At 42.6% G+C, this 17422-nt stretch overlaps 1 protein-coding gene and 1 long non-coding RNA gene across 5 annotated transcripts in view; one reads left to right on the top strand and one right to left on the bottom strand.

Annotated features, from left to right (window-relative positions):
- Window positions 1-2409: 2409 nt before the first annotated feature.
- Window positions 2410-17422, top strand: part of LOC131513790 (uncharacterized) — a 32487-nt gene continuing 17474 nt past the window's right edge. Inside the window, exons 1-2 of the long non-coding RNA XR_009262800.1 lie at window positions 2410-2704; window positions 4419-4521. This is a non-coding gene — a long non-coding RNA (uncharacterized LOC131513790). The remainder of the gene's footprint in view (window positions 2705-4418; window positions 4522-17422) is intronic.
- Window positions 12490-17422, bottom strand: part of NEDD9 (neural precursor cell expressed, developmentally down-regulated 9) — a 184438-nt gene continuing 179505 nt past the window's right edge. For all 4 annotated transcript variants that reach the window (XM_058733003.1, XM_058733005.1, XM_058733006.1 and 1 more), the window contains 2 exons: window positions 16897-16986; window positions 12490-14829 (listed from right to left, as the gene is read on the bottom strand). In XM_058733003.1, coding sequence (XP_058588986.1) covers window positions 14320-14829; window positions 16897-16986 — 600 coding nt within the window. In that variant the 3' untranslated portion in view covers window positions 12490-14319. The remainder of the gene's footprint in view (window positions 14830-16896; window positions 16987-17422) is intronic.

Here is a 17422-nt window from a genome sequence, read left to right as displayed (position 1 = left end):
ATGCAAAACCCAAGGCAGGGTCGAGACAGGGAGCGGGGAGCCAATTAATTTAAGGAGGTGGGGCAGGTCGTTCTGTTGGGGATTACGAGGAGTGAGCACTAGCCAATGCATAAAAACCTGTGAATGACAGGGTTTGTCACTGAGGAAGATCAAATTCCAATTTGATGGGCAATCAGCGAAACCAATGCACCTGTGGGGTGGAGACAAAGGATGACAATATTAAGTGATGTGCTCCTTCCCTCCAGAACTCAGAGGAGAAGCCGTTCTCAGTTGGAAAAGGGCGGTTCGATTCCACCACACCCTGACTTGTACTCGGTCCTTTTCCCATCTCCTTTCTTTCGTCATACGTCAAGTAACTGGCTTTTGTGACCAGGTTTATTGTGCTATTATTATTTTTTTTACTAAAGGGTCATTGATGTATTCTGTTGACATCCAAAGGAAATGGAGGGGAGAAAAAGGTTTCTGTAAAAAGGCTCATTCAACTTTTATTTATTTATTTTTATTTATTTATTTATTTATTTATTTATTTATTTAGTGTTTAGTGTTTTTTAGTGTTTATTTGTATTTATTTGGAGAGAGAGAGAGAGCAGGGCAGGGGCAGAGAGAGAGGGAGAGAGAGAATCCCAAGCAAGTTTCATGCCCAGCTTGGCACCTGACGCGGGCTTGATCCCATGATCTCAAGATCATGACCTGAGCCAAAATCAAGAGTCAGATGCTTAACCAACTGAACCAGCAAGGAGCCCCACAACTTTTATTTTTATATGCCATTAAATTATTTTGCTTTCATTGTTTGACAAGCAACAACAACAACAAAATCCTTTGCATACTTTATCTGCTTGGAATTCCAATGGATTTCCTTTATCATTGTAAAACCAAGGACAACTTAAACATTTTACGGTCTTTTGTACATAGCTGTTACATGCGGGGAATCTGTTTTTAAGTTGGAACACATTTCTCGGAAGGAAATGAATCCTAAGTAGCTTTTCTTTTAACTCAAGTGTCTTATATAAATAAACTTTTTGTTGAAAATAATATTAAAAAGCCCATCATTGCAGCAGGAGAACGGTGAGGCTGTTTTATCCTGGCTTGACCAGGATAAAGTTTGGCAAAGCGGGAAGTGTGAATAAGCTGCTTATCTCTGGGGTAGCCCAAACGAATATTCATCACCATCTCCACGCTGCAATCACCTTGACCAAGGTGTTGGAGGCACACCATCCCTTGGTTGCTGTAGGTGATCATTGTTTTGGAACCCGGAGGATGAACCAGGTGGCCTTTTGAGGCACCCTGCAGCCCAGGGATGATTGGAGAGAGAGCTCACTTGGGCCCTGTCGACAAGAAGGCTTCCTGACAAGAGTCTTGAGGAACTTTGCAAAAAGTCTCCTAGTTGCCCTAACTCTGCTGTCTTCCAGGAGAAACAACAGTAGAGGTTGAAAAGAGGAGATTTTTACCCTTCCTTCATTGGGTTTTTGGTGTAATAGGGCATTCTCCTATGAAGTTTGAAATAAGTCATGGCTGTGAGGAGACCATTTCTGACTTTCTGCTTACTTTGTGGCCCCGAACAAGGCTGGACCATCTAAATTCTTTTTTTTTTTTTTTTTTTTTTTTTTTTTACATTTACTTATTTTTGAGAGACAGAGAAACGGCATACGTGGGAAGGGGCAGAGAGAGAAAAGAAGACAGAATCCAAAGCAGGCTCTGAGCTGTCAGCAGAGAGCCCGACGCAGGGCTTGAACTCACAAAACGTGAGATCATGACCTGAGCCGAAGTCAGACGCTTAACCAACTGAACCACCCAGGCGCCCCAAGGCTGGACCATCCAGGATGTTATCGTATTTCCTCTCCCCCTTTATGTATTGGAAACTCAATATAATACTCAAATGTGTTCAGTTCAGTTCAATGAGTACTTATTTTCTGTTTATTTTATTTTATTTTATTTTATTTTATTTTATTTTATTCTATTCTATTCTATTCTATTCTATTTTATTTTTTTCACTCTTTTAAGTGTTTATTTTTGAGAGAGAGAGTGCAAGTGGAGGAGGGGCAGAGAGAGAAGGACAGAGGATCTGAAGCTGGCTGTGCACTGACAGCAGAGAGCCCGATATGGGGCTCAAACTCGCAAACAATGAGATCTTGACTGGAGCGGAAGTCAGATGCTCAACTGACTGAGCCACCCAGGTGCCCGTCTCTGTGTTTATTTTAACTGAATATCTGATTTGTAATATATTTCACTGTTCTTATAAAAGCAAAGTTACACAAATAGCTTAGGCTCCCCCCGACCTTTCTGACCTTACTCGATGAACCGTATCTGTCTGATTGGCCACCTAGCAATTAACACACAGTTCAGGCTAGGTCGTTGAAAACACTGATGTATTAATTTAGTCAGTCAATAGATCCTAAGGGGATTTTTAGGTTTGGAAAAAGCCGTTTTGTGTGTTTGTTTTGTTTTTAACTTCAGAATTGTGGTGACACATTTTTCAAACAATTGCATGACGCTGACTGTATGCCAGAACCTGTTCTAAATGCTTCATAAACATTAAGTTTTAATTTCAGCTTTGAAACAAGCCTCCTACACAGCAACTATTATTATGCCCATTTTACTGACAAGGAGATCAAGCTTTGCAGAGAGTAAGATCACCGAAGATCCCACAGCTAAGAGGCAGAGATAAGATTTAAACCCAGGTTCTTTTGCTGAAGCCAAGATTGAGGTATTGTTGTTGTTTTTAAAGTGTTTTACTTGGAAATAATCCCAAATTTACAGAAAGGTTGTAAAGGAAGGTGCAACAAGGAATATCACACTTCCTGAGATTCTTTGTTGTTAGCGTGTGTAACGTTCTTCTGAGACGCAAATACCCACACGGTGGCCCTTTACCCTAGAATACGTCAGTGCGTATTTGCTAGGAATAGGGCTGTTCTTTTGCGCAATCAGCGCATGTCTATCTTTAGTAAATGTAGCACTGATGAGATACGTCTATTCGTTTGCTGTCTATATTTCAATGTTGACAGTTAACCCAGTAATAAGGTCTTTTCTCATTTCCGCCAGGACGGGATCCAGACTAGTTCTAGGTATTCTCGTTGTCAAATCTCTCTTGCCTCCTTCATCTGGACACATTTCATCCCCTTCCCGTGTCTTGTGTGACCTTGATATTTTTTTGCAGAGTATGTTTCCCCTCCTGCCTTTAACAAAATAGAACAAGCATTCTTCATCTTGTGTTTGATGCTTTGTCGTGATTAGGTAAGGAGATTCAGTCCTACATAGGAGACGCGGTGACCGGCTCAGGATCTTATCTCTGGAGACACACGATATCTGCCTGCCCCTCGCTGGTGGCGGTGGCTCGGATCACCATGCTCCATCAAGCGGTTGTCTGATTTCTCAGACAAAATAATTACTATTTTCCCCTTGCCGCTAATAAGCCGTCTGGGGGGAGGCTGAAGGATGTTCCTCTGCCACTTGGAGGCACCAGTCATAGGGAGATACGTATGCGTGTGAGGGTGGAAGCAAGTTCTTCCCTTCCCTTCCGCGGGAATGTTACAAGCGGGGAATATGTGCTCCTTCCACCTGCAGCTGGAAAGTCCGCACATCTTTTGTTGTGATTTCCAGTCGTCACAGGGCATTTCGTTAGGGCTGAGTTACTGCTCGCAGGTAGAGCTTTGGGGCTTTGATGTTTCTGGGCCCTGATGAGTCAAGCTTGCATCTGTGAAATGATAAAGCGGCTGAGATGTCTCCCGAGAGAACAAGGAATGGGATCCTCACCCATAATGCCTGAGACCACATTTCAGGAAGGGGCACCGGTTCCTTGAGGGAAGGCAGACAGCAGCAGAAATGGAAATCTGGACTGGCTTCACATCCAAACCTGGGAGACGTTGCAACGTGTCGGAAATCGCCAGCGGAACTGGTCCCAGCCCAGAACCCTGGGCAGTAGGCAGAATGGCTGTGAGCCCAGTAGGACTGAGCCAGCCCAACATCTTGACTCTGTGGAAGGAGAAGCAGAGCCCTGGTTCTTTACACACCCATGAGCATCTGAGCTCTTACACAGCTAAAATATTTCCCACGAATACATGTGATATTAAAGATAGTATGCTAAAAAGAGAGGATAGCGAATAATCTAGGTAGAGAACATTAGACGAAAAGTTAGAACCCATATACTCAAGCCGTAGGTTACTAAATAGTTACTAACACTGGCATCGAATTTGTCTCAGAACTTCTCTATGGGAAAGGCAAAAAGGAAAACATGATCAATTAGTTAAAAAAATCTCACTTCCATGACAAAGAACTGATCAGTTACTCAGAAGAGACAAAACATTCCCGATGCTTAAACGTGAATACGTCTGTCTTTGCTTTGCTTTGCTTATTGGTAATAGAGCTTTTCTTGAACACTTAGCCTCTTGTCAATTTTCTCTGTAATTGATTTTTACTTCCAGGTCCCGTGGTTGAAAGGTCTGTAAATGCTGTGATGTCTAAAGATCTGAGTACCAGGATGGGGAAGAAACAGAAGAGGCGAGTCCCATCGAGAGAGCACATAAGGTAACGTAACAACACAGTTAATCCAAAACCACGGATTCTAAATCCAGGGACAGAGGGTTTGGCCTCATTACACCAACTTGCAAGGGAGTGCCCTGGAGCTGTGCCCGCAGGGAGCTAGGAAACAGGAAATCCCACCTCAGGAGATTGCTGGCAGCGAAATGGCAGTCACCCAGCAACAACAACCACCACAACAAGAAGGCACTAAAAGGAATGATGGAAAATCACTTACATGAAGGGAAACAATGCAACCGGAACTTATGAGTACTCTAAATCCTGCCCTTTGGAGGGATTTCAGATTTTATTTGTGATCTTTAAGGATCCTGCAAAGTCCTTTTGGTTCAAAGGGCTTCTCCAGTGTGGGACTGGTAGGAGACGTTCGGGGAATAGATTCATTCGTGTGGTCAGTTAGCCAGTCAGCAAACATGACTTGAACTCCAGGCCATGAGATGGAAAAGAAGAACTCCAGATGCCCTATGTCTGAAATATACAATAGAATAGGGACAGGTGCAGGCAGAGAAATAAGAGCAGTGCTATGTGTTTCTAGAGCACTGCAGAATTCTTTTAAAAGCTTTATATTTGTAGGGCGCCTGGGTGGCTCAGTCGGTTAAGCGTCCGACTTCAGCTCAGGGCATGATCTCCCGGTGTGTGCGTTCAAGCCCCGCATCGGGCTCTGTGCTGACAGCTCGGAGCCTGGAGCCTGCTTTGGATTCTGTGTCTCCTTCTCTCTCTGCCCCTTCCCTTCTTGCACTCTCTCTCTCTCTCTCTCTCTCTCTCTCTCTCTCTCTCTCTCAAAAATAAATAATAAAAACATTAAAAAAAGCTTATATGTGTAACACCGAACAAGGTCTGCGTTAGCATCTCCTGCAAAAGCAGGGTGATGGCAGAATCTGTCAGAAAAGCCAAATTGCCCTTCCGGACTTTTTGTTTTCCCAACTCACCACAGGGGGGTGCTGTGTGAGGCTACCCTGAGGGCTCCCGAGTGAACTCTGCTTTAGATCAGCAAAATGGTAGGCACTAAATGAAAAGCTTCAGAACCATCGTAGGTGGTGTCCAGATAAAGCCATTGTTACCTGGAGTGAATGAGCGTAGGCCATTTGCAGTGGCAGGGACATAAAGGACTCTTGGAGGGCCCTTTCCAATAAGGGCGGCTGCCTGGGAAGTGTAAACACGCAAGTCTGGTCCCCTTTGCAAGCGACAGGACATGCTAACTTTTCTCCAGAACGCTTTCCTCCACACAACAGGCCCCCACAGGCCCTCTTCTGAAGGTTCTTTGCAGACCTTTTGTTTTCTTGCTTGTTGATTTTCCTTTTGCAAACAAGACTGGGGGACCCATTATTCAACTAAAACCTTCTTTTGTCAACTCTTAGGTTTTCTCCCTAGTGTTGATTGGATGTCTAGACAGATAGGTGGAAATAATTGCCCAGGGGGAAGGACAACCTTAACTCAAGTGGTCCATTTACATTTTTACATCCTCCTAAAAATACACCACACCAACCCCTTTGTCTTGGTAGTTCAACGTTGTGCAAGACTCTGGAATATGTTGCTTCTTTTTGCAGTGTTTAGAATGTCCCGTTCAGAACCATTGTTCTTCAAGACTTCAACTTCTTTGATAGGGATTTAAATCACAAAGGGCTCAGGCAGTTCTGAAAAAACCCTCTGTTATGCTCCCTGGGTCATAAAGGAGACTCATAAACTGCTTTTGCGTGGTAACTGTTGTGGGGGAAGTGTAGATAGTGTCTGATGTCTGATGGTATCCTAACTGCCAGGCGGGCCGGAGAAAATTAAGGGTATGTTTTCATTTAACATCATTCCTTGCTGACTCTTGTCTCCCTGGAAAATTGTCCACGAGGAGACAAACGAGGGTGCCCTTTCTGTTAACTCAGTTTTCTTAATTATAGTTGGTAGGAGATGGGCTTAAATCGTGTTGTGAGGTATGGGCTCTGTCTTCCCTCCAGGCGGTGGAGGAATTTGTGTCAGAGACTGGTAACAGTAAACCCTGAGATAAAAGTCAGCCTGCCCAACTTTTTCCGTTGCCCCTTTTAAAGGTTTCTCTCCGGTGTTCTGGCCTCTACTCATTAAAACCCTTTCAAGGTTGTTTTTTTCTTCTCTTTTCTTGCTTTCAAGCACAAAATAAGCGTGTGCCTACACGTTCAGGACCTGGGAGGAAAGAAGGGTGGGCTGAACGGAGTCTTCCCGTGGTACTGTTTGGGGTTTCTATGGCCTTGTTTATTCCCTCTTTTGCCTAGCCTCGGGGTTCAGTGCCAGGCTGGGATAGTGTTCACCCCAGGCTGCTTTCGTGGAGACGTCCAGAACTGTGGTGCTTCCTAGTTCAGAATGGGTCCACATCCGTCCCGATGCCCAAACCAGAAACCCTCAGCATAGCTACCCCTGCATCAGGTGCCATGTGCAATTCATCAATCGTGTTGATTCCCTCTCCTATACTATGCCTGGAGTCTGTCTGCTTCTCTCTCCTTTTTGGCCCAGGCTCCCTTCGCCCTTTCTCCTACAACGGACACGAGGGCTTCCTAACTGAGCTCTCAGGATCCTCGAGGCCTGTCCTCACCGCCTTCCACCCTACCAAGTGCTGTGTTCAGAACACGGCATCTGTTATCATGACGGCCGCCTTTTCGAGAAGACTTCCTAAGTGTTAAGCAAATGGGAATCCTTAGAGCAAATCCCCAGACAGGCCAGGCAATCTTTGACTGTTCTTTCTCTTTCTCTCTGTATGGATTTCATTGTCCTCTCACTTTCTTGGGTCCCGTCTAAAAAGTACTTGTATTTTAAAGCTCTTCGTACAAGATTGACCTTCACTTGGGCTTTTGTCTGTAATCTGCCTTAAATTGTTTCCAAAGCATGTTTACTTTTGGCTTCAAACAAAGCAAAGCAGAGAGCAGGACTTCCATTTCCTTCCTGCCCCCGCTGGGGCACCACACATTTGCTGAGCAGGTAGAGACCCTGGCTGGGAGGCTGGGCGACTGCTCGGGCTGGGGCCGCCATTGCCTTGATGGGCACAGCCGATCCGTGCTGTGGCGGCCAGGCAAGAAATGTTCAATGAATGCATGAATCCTTGTTTTTCATGTCCTCTGGTGAATGGCAATTTCTTTTGTCATCCTTCCTCAAAAACTGTGAAGAATGTGGATGTGGTATGTGGGGAAACATCTAAAGCCCAGATAGACTTTTAACTGACTAGGAGAGCAGGAAACTGTCTCTGTCTTCCTGGTGAGTCTTGAACTAGCCCAGGGTTGTCACTAAAAAGCTGAACTTTCTTATTTGCCCTTTTTTTAAATTTTTTTTGGGGAGGGGCTGCCAGCGTTTCTGGTGAATTAATTGGCAGTATCGGTTTGACAAAAAAATGGAACATTAGAATCAGTTGGGAAATGCCTTACCTCTTTTGAAAATCAACTTTATTGAGCTAGACGTACCTGTGATGACATGCACCCGTTTTGAGTAGATATTAACATTTCCATCGTAGAGCACAGATATAACACATATGTATGGCCCTGAAATAAAACGTGTCCGTCACACCAAAAAGTTCCCTCGTCCTCTTTTCCGAATTATTCCCAACTCCCACCCTTGCAGGAAATCACTGATTTGATGTCTGTTACTGCCAAGTAGATCTGTGTTTTCTAGAACTTCGTATATATGTACTCTTTATTTGGGTGGCTTTTTCTCAGCAAAATGTTTCTAAGGTGGATCCATCCATGCTCTTACATGTGTCGTTAATTCACTCCTTTTTATTTATTTATTTTTGTTTTGGTTGCTTTCTTTTTTTAGAGTTAACATCGCACTATGTTAGTTTCAGGTGTACAATATGATGCGGCAATTCTGTACGTTACGCAGCGCTCACCATGATAAGTGTGCTCTTAATGTCCTTTGTCTGTGTCGCCCGTCCCCACACTCACCTCCCCTCTGGTAACCATCAGTTTTTTCGGTGCGTCTCGTTTTTGATTTGTACATTTGTTTTGTTTCTTAAACTCCACATATGAGTGAAATCGTATGGTATTTGTCCTTCTTTGACTTATTTTGCTTTCCATCATGCTCTCTAGCTCCATCCATGTTGTTGCAAATGGCAAGATGCCATTCTTTTTTATGGCTCAGTAATATTCCTTGTATGTATACCACCTTCTTTATCCATTCATCTATTGATGGACATTTGGGCTGCCTCCATAATTTGACTATTGTAAATAATGCTGCAATAAACATAGGGGTGTATATATCCTTTTGAATTAGTGTTTTTGTATTCTTTGGGTAAATACCCAGCAGTGTGATTACTGGATAATATGGTAATTCTATTTTCAATTTTTTGAGGAACCTCCATACTGTTTTCCACAGTGGCTGTACCAGTTTGCATTCCCACCAACAGTGCACGAGGGTCCCTTTTTCTCCACATCCTCACCAACACTTGTTCCTTGTGTTTTTTATTTTAGCCATTCTGACAGATGTGAGGTGGTATCTCATTGTGGTTTGATTTGCATTTCCCTGATGAGAAGTGGTGTTGAGCATCTTTTCATGTATCAATTTGTCATCTGTATCTCTTCTTCAGGGAAATGTCTGTTCATGGCTTCTGCCCACTTTTTATTTGTTTTTAGAGAGAGAGAGGGAGCAGGGGAGAGGGACTGAGGGAGAGACAGAATCTTAAGCAGGCTCCATACTCAGTGCAGAGCCTGACACAGGGCTCAATCCCACAACCCTGGGATCATGACCTGAGATGAAATCAACAGTCGGGTGCTCAGCCAGCTAAGCCACCCAGGCGCCCCTTGTGCCCATTTTTTAATTGGATTATTTGGTTTCTGGTATTGAGTTGTATAAGTTCTTTATATATTTTGGATACTAACCCTTTATTGGATATGCCATTTGAAAATATCTTCTCCCCTTCTATAGGTTGCCTTTTGTTTTGTTGATTATTTCCTTCACTGTGCAGAGGCTTTATATTTTGATGTAATCCCAATAGTTTATTTTTGCTTTTGTTTTCCTTGCCTCAGGAGACATAGCTAGAAAAATGTTGCTATGGCTGTTGTCAGAGAAATTACTGACGTTCACTCCTTTCTATTAATGAATAGTGTTCCATTGTAGGAATAGACCACAATTTATTTATCCACTCACCTGTGGATGCCATTGGATTGTTTTCCTTTGGGACTATGATGAATAAAGCAAGTTAGTTTTTTGTGTGGACGTACATATTTTAATTTCTCTTGGGTAAATACCTATGATTGGAATTGCTGGGTTATATGGTAAGTGCATGTTTAACTTTATGAGATTGCCAAACCATTTTCCAAAATGGTGGCACCATTTTACATTCCTACCAGCAGTGTAGGGAGTTCCAGATGCTCCCTGGAATAATCTTTACCAGTTATTACTGGTAATTGTTTACTTGTTCTATTAATTACTGAGGCAGGAGTATCTAAATCTCCACCTTTAATTACGGATTTCCCATTTTTCCTTTCAGTTATATCAGTTTTTGCTTCATAAATTTTGAAACTTTGTGATTAGGTACATACAAAATAAATAATTTTTTTTATGAGTTGACCCTTTTATCTTGCAGTGTCCTCCTTTGTCCTTGTTCTCAATTCTTTGTCTGCTAATGTAGCTGCTCCAGCTTTCTTTTTAAATCAGAATGTGCACGGTACATCTCTTTCCATCCCTTTGCTTTTAAACTTATATGTATATTTTCATTTAGTGCAGGTGTCTTTTAAATAGTATATAGCTTAGTCTTGCTTTTTTTTTTTTAAATTTTTTTTTTTAACGTTTATTTATTTTTGAGACAGAGAGAGACAGAGAATGAACGGGGGAGGGTCAGAGAGAGGGAGACACAGAATCCGAAACAGGCTCTGGGCTCTGAGCTGTCAGCACAGGGGCCCGATGTGGGGCTCGAACTCACGGACCACGAGATGGTGACCTGAGCCGAAGTCGGCGCTCAACCGACTGAGCCACCCAGGCGCCCCTTAGTCTTGCTTTTAAAAAAAAAATCCAGTTTGAGAATCTGACTTTTAATTAGTGCGTTTAGATCATTTAGCTTTTAAAAAGTTATAACTTAACAAAAGAATAAATCGTCTGTATTTCAGGTGTACAAACTGATGATTTGACAGGTGTATACCTGTGAAGCTATCACCATGATCAATAAAATAGCCATTTTCATCATTTCCCCAAAGTTTGATGAACTTTGGGGAATCCCTGAGCTCCTTTGGAATCCCTGCCACCTCTCCTCTTTCTAGGACACCACTGAGCTGCTTCCTGTCACTATAATTTGCATTTTTAGAATTTTGTGTAAATGGAAACATACCGTATGTAGTCTGTTTTGTCTGTCTTCTTTTGTATGTCGCAGTGGTTTTGAAATTCAATCATATTGTTTTTGTTTCAATTTTGTCGTCCCTTTTTACTTCTGTGTAGTATTCTACTGTGTAGATACACAATAGTGGTTTTATGCATTCACACAGACGGAGATTTGGGTTGTTTCTAGCTTTTGGCTATTACAAATAGAGCTGCTGTAAGCATTCTTCTTCAAGTCTTTGTATGGACATATGCTTTTATTTCTCTTGAGTAAATACGTATGAGAGGGTTTCCTAAGTAATACATTAGGCATACATTTAATTTTTTAAGGAACTGCCTATGTATTTTCCCAAGCGTTTGTAGCATTTTACACTCTCACCAATAGTGTATGAGGGTTCCATTTGCTCCTGTCTCGTCAACAGTTGGAATGGCTTGCCTTTTTAATTTTATTGACTCTATTTGGTGTGTTTACATTTCATTTACTTATTGCCCATTCGTAGGTCTTCTTTTGTGAGCTTTCTGTTCACATTTTTTGCCCATTAAAAAAAAATTTCATCATCTCTTCATTCTGATTAATGTCCCTGGTGGATTTATGTGATGCAAATATTTTCTGCTTTGCGGGCTGCCTTTTTGTATTTTTAATGGTCTCCTTAGAAGAGCAGAGTTTTTAATTTTGGTAAAGTCCAAATTATCGATTTTTTTTTCTTTTATGATTTATTCATTTATTTAGTTATTTCATTACTTATTAATTTTTTTAACATTTTTTTATTTTTGAGAGAGAGACAGAGACAGAGAGACAGAGCATGAGTTGGGGACGGGCAGAGAGAAAGGGAGACACAGAATCTGAAGTAGGCTACAGGCTCTGAGCTGTCAGCACAGAACCCAAAGTGGGGCTCAAACTCATGAACCGGAAGATCATAACCTGAGCCGAAGTCGGACACTTAACCAACTCAGCCACCCAGGCACCCGTTATTTACTTACTTATTTATTTTTCTATCTAAGGAACTTTTATCTACCTGAAATGACAAAGATTTTCTCCTATGTTTTCTTCTAGAAGTATTACATGTAAGTCTATGCTCCATTTCAGTGTTGTGTAGGCTGTAAGGTAAGTCTTCGTTTTTTTCCATGGAGAGATCCAGTTGTTCCTGTACGATGTTTTCAAAAGACTTCAGTCCCCATTGAAGTGTCTTGACACTTTTCTTAAAACTCAGCTCATGTTTATAGATGTGGACAAAATGATACAAAATATATACAAATAACTTCATCTGTTAATCTCACAGTTAGGATACCTGTGTGAAAGAGGGGGCTAAACATTAAAAATAATTTATGTGGATATGAATGTCTAATTTTCATCAAATCTAGTTTTCTTTTAACTGTTTCTTTATGTCTCTTCCAAAATGAATTAAGCAACTCTCTTTGATTCTAAAACCTCACAAATGGTATCATCCGTATTGTGATGGTAGAAATCATCGTACCCATGATTTAAATGGACAGGCTTTCTGGGGAAGCCAAGCCTTGTTCCAGATATTTGGGTTTGGCAATGTCCACAGATCGCAGAATTTTCTTCATATGTAAATACACTCTGAAGTGACACCAAGTGAAAGAATACACAACTCTCAATTCTCCTAAAAAAATCCAGATCTCTAGTATTGCTCTGTGACAAAGAGAAATATGGAAAAGAAAGCCCAGTGCCTTTGGAAGTCGAGATCTAAAAATTTAATGTTTTAAAAATAACCTTTACATACAAGATGGGAAAGAGTAATACAGACTGAATGTTTTGGTTTCGAAAACGTGAAATGTCACCACGTAGCTTAGAACAAGTCTGTCATCTCCTAAGAAATACACATTATTATACAATGGAATCTATAGGGACACTTTTGAACTCCTGCTTAGTTGATTTTCAGCAGTCTCCTTCTTCCCTACAAACTTACTTGTCATATAACCATACAACTTGTAATCATCTTTTGACAGAGAACTTGGAGAGCTACAATTACGGCTGTTTTCAAAAGCACCTTCTATGATGTTTCACTGATTTTTTTTTTTTTTCCATCACACTTAGATCGCACATTCTTCTCTCTTAAATCCCTTCCTGTTCCAATGATTTGGTTTTTAAAACAAGCAAGCTTAATGAAGTCAAGGCATATATTGCAAAATAAAAACGTTTTCCAATAGGCTAGACTAGAACCATTAAATAAGAACGGGACCAAAAGCCCATAGATAACATGCTTCCTGACTTGGTAATGTGAGAATACCTTTACCCATTGGGTAGGAAAGGTCTCATCTGCCCCAAGATGAATCTGATGGCTTGTGTTGTGTCTGTACTGTGCCAACACCAACAGGTTTAAGGGGGACGGACTTTGCTGAGCTGTGAGATGGCAATGGGCTGTTTACACAGGGCCGTAGGCCAGACAGAATTGTAAAGACTGGATGGGCTCAGTGTTGGGTCAGCAGCTGCGTGTTTGAAGAAGGGTGCGAGATCAAGCAATGGATTCTCATAGAGTAGGATGTGGCCTGGAGGCTCTTAACCTTTAAGTGACTAAGAAACTGGTCAGTTTCCCTCAGGTACTGACGGTGGTAGCACCCAAGTGAATGTTGAGAGTCCAAAAAGGCCTCTGCTTAAACCTGACAGAACGGAACCATCCCTTCTTTTTGTGGACAATCGTAGTCTGATATGTCTTTATGAATTCCTGCTGCAAATAATCTGGTCTTTGCAAATTTAAAACACCCTCTGGAAAGCCTCATGGCCAAATCACTCATAAACGCAGATGATCAAAAAGCCCCGGGGAAACATGTGCTCTCCTTTTATTGTGATGTCCTCTCTGTTTTGAAACAACCCAGCCCCAACTGGGGATATGGCCTTGAAATACTTCTAAAATATCGGTGCTTGAATCAACATACACTTCCTGAAACTTCTAACAGGGCTTCCTCCCTCAGAAGTGTGGCATTTTGCCACAATGTACCTGAGAAGGTCAACTTTGAAAGGGGCCTCAAAACAAGAACAAGTCACATCATGCCTCATTATTGGAAGGTGAACATTTGCATGTATACGTGCTTCCCAGACTCGGAAGTGACAGGCTCAGGATAATTGCTAGTATACATATAGCAATATTACAACTAGCTGGTATGTTTTCTAAAAAAAAAAAAAAAAAAAAAAGAAAAAAAAAGGAAAAAAATGCAGCATTAGGAGGTGGTTACTAAGGTGCTTCTTAATTCATGTTTTCTAATGGAATGTCTCGGACAGACGTCTACAAACGAACGTGCATACACAGGCACACACACGCACATGGACACGTTTCTGTACAGCTGATGCCTTAGATGCTTATGTGTTTTCATAAGAACCACACAGGAAAAAAAAAAAAAATTCCCCCTCGAGCTCCCTGAATTTCTGAATGTCATCTAACCCCATCAAATGTTAAAATATTTCATTTTCATATAAAATTATCTACAAAAATAGATAACATTTACAAAAACCAGATAGCATCTCCAGTTTTCCTTGGTGGCGCGCTCAGCTCCCCCTTCTTCCTGCCCTTCTCAGAAGGTTGCCATCTCCAGCAAAGAGCGCTTGAAGAGCTGGGCGTTCCTGGACAGGTCTGTCACATGGTGCACCATCTCCTGCAGGGCCGTGGTGCTGGGGTAATGGAGGGCGGCCATCTTGGTCGCCATCACTATAGTCTTGAGCTGTTCGCAGAGCTGGTTGCTGGAGTTCATCACTTTGTGGCGAATGTCCTGGGTGGCCACCTGCCTCGTCAGCGTGTCCCCAATGAACACCAGTTTGTGTGCGCTCAGGATGACAAACTTGCTGTGGGCCACGAAGATGCGCGGGGGCTGCGCGGAGCTGACACAGCTGAAGAGGGCGTCGATGGCATTGAGGAGGGAGATGTAATGGGTCTCACACTGGTCATAGTAGAAGTAGAGCAGCTGCCTATCCTGAGAGCCCACGCTGCTGTTTGTGGTCGGGAGGCTCTGAGAGGGCTTCCACTTGGAGATGTCGTTCTCCACGGGCTTGGTAATTTCCTGTTCCAGCAGCTGGAACTGACTTAGCTGCAAGGAAGCAAAGAGCAGATTTCCTGAAGGGTAAGGCAAGTGCGCTGTGCCGGAAATGAACCCCGGGGCTTGGAGTTCAAGGACAGGGATTTTAATCCCCAACAAGAGTCAAGTGCGCATTAGATGGGAGGCCTTGGTCAGGTTGTCTGACTTTCCTAAAGTGTGAAACGTAGAGGATCCCTAAGGGATCGGCCAGCTCAGGCCCCTGTGACTGCGCATTGGTCTCTTCTGCCCTAAGGCCGGAAGGCAGCTCGCGCTTAGACTCAGCTCTGTTACCTGCACCTTTATGAGGGTTAAATGAGTTAAGGTTTACAGAGTGCTTAGAATGGTGTTTGGTTTATTGTAGCCTCTGTGTAAATGTTTATTGAACGTTGAGTGGTGGCGAGGGAAACTGAGAGTTGGTTCCTTCTCTGGGAAAGCCTTGACTCTGTCCCTTCCAGACTCTTAGATAAATGACAGTCTGTGACCCCTTTCCATTTCTCCTACTCTTTCAGTCAAGATCCGTGAATGTTATTATCCAGCACTACAGGAGAGACTAATGCACGTAAATACATGTACGTTGTGGAGAAGAGCGTCTCTATGGGAATCTGAATAATTGTGCATCATACCATTTAGCTGCTCAGAGCTGTTGAAAGAAAAGCTCCTCACACACAGACTCAATGAGCGTTAGCTTTCTTCTTCCCTTCCTGCGTCCAGCTGGTGTATTATTTAAGCTGCAGTGATAATAATTTCATGCTATTCTACCAAATCTCAGGAAAGACCCTTCTTTTGCAGGTGAGGACTATTTGTGACCTTAGCTTAGGACTCAGTGATCTCCTCCAAGGTGGGGCTCAGTCAGAGTAGGGATAGCCTCGTCCAGCTTCCCCCACAAGAAATGCACAATGAGCTTTACTTTTCAACCGACTCTGCTTTCCTCTTAGGAATTGCTATGGTTTCAACAAATTCCCCAAAGCCCTGCTGTCCTACTTGGCCAAATGCCAAAGCGGATATACCAGGTACAACGTGATGTTTGAAGTTATCTCGTTTATGCTGTTGCAAATATGTTCATAAATGTATCATCTTATTATATGGAGAGCTGGGGGTATCTTCTCATTTTATACGTAAGTAACTGAAGTTCACGGAGGTTAAGTGACTTGCCTGAGGTCACATAGTTGGCTGGTCCGAAAGCAAGGACATGTTTCTGCATGCCATTTCGTTTCAATTTAAAAGGCTTATAAGTCCTCAATCCATTGCTTTTTATTTTTGTGCCCAGTTACTAGCAATACCCCTCATTATCAGCCCCACTCATGCCCAACTGTTGAGTGAACCTGCCCTGCCCAAATCCCTTGTTTAAGAGCTTGCATGTAATTTGAAAACATTTGATCCTGCCCTCGTTCTCTTCGATTGGACCAAGAACAAACAGCCAAGCCATAGGCTTGAGTTGTAGGAGAGAGAGAGATAGAGATGACCCAATTAGGCTCTTTTTTTTTTTTCGAGGAATCTGATGAACCACAGTAGGAAACCATCAGCTGAGGAAGCTGAGACGAAAAGCCATCTGTAGAAAGGACTTTGAGTGGCCATTTATGGGTTTTGTAAAGTTAGAGGGGTGACAAATGAATAGATAAGCAAAGGAAACTGCTAGAAAATAGAGAAGGAAGCAGATTTAGAGAAAAGCAAAGGAAGTACAAGAGGAGAGAGAATTTATAGTCCTAGCTCTCATCAGACCTGGCTGTATCTGCATTTTCTGTTCTTGCATTCCCCTACTATAAAACCTGTTTGCCTGGGCTAGCTTGAGTGGGTCCTGCTCCTTGAGACCAACAGCTTTAACCCAAAGAGTCCTAATATGTTAGATATACAGAATTAGCCCAGAAAAAAATGGCTGTTTGGACATAATCCAGGAACACCAGCTGGATTACCAACGCTATAAACTTTCTCTTTGTTCTTATACCCTATTATATGCCTTAGAGCCTATTTATGCCAAAGTATGCTGGAAGGATCAAAACCATAATCTTTTGAAGTAACACCTTCCTTATTAAGTGGGAAATCTTTTCAATACCCAGTAGGTTTTGTTCTGAGTGAACTTACCTGATGATGTTCCAGCTGCATCTTGTTCTGTTTGATGATATTTTCCTTTTCCAGCAGCTCTTTCTGTTGCCTCTCAAACTCCTCCTTGCCCTATTATTTTCCAACACAAAGAAAACATTACATCACCCCTGTGATTCACTTATGCTAACAATTTCATTGACAAACGTGTAAACACCCTTTCATTTTCCAATGCCTTGGCGATTTCCCACAGGCCCAGTTAGGCCCTGTGAACCCCAGGCCCTGGTGTGCTTCTCTGCCAGACTTCCAGAGTCACCATGTAGGTCAAGGCTGAAAAGTAAAGTCTGTGTCCATGTGAGAGGCCACCATCTCTGCTCCACTTCACCATTCTTGGAGACCCACAATCCCCTTCAAACCTCCTTAAGCAACACTGTTTCTCGGCGTTCTAATGGGATCCACGCTGCGCTCCTGGTTTCGTTGAATCATCTATGACTCTACACCAAGTCGGTATTTCCAACAGACAGAGCTGGACAACCCGCCATATGAATGGTGAACGCCCCCATCTACT

Source organism: Neofelis nebulosa, chromosome 6 (assembly GCF_028018385.1).
Source record: "Neofelis nebulosa isolate mNeoNeb1 chromosome 6, mNeoNeb1.pri, whole genome shotgun sequence".
NCBI lineage: Eukaryota > Metazoa > Chordata > Mammalia > Carnivora > Felidae > Neofelis > Neofelis nebulosa.
Note: the sequence above shows the minus strand (reverse complement) of the source record. Positions and strands in the feature narration are given on the sequence as shown.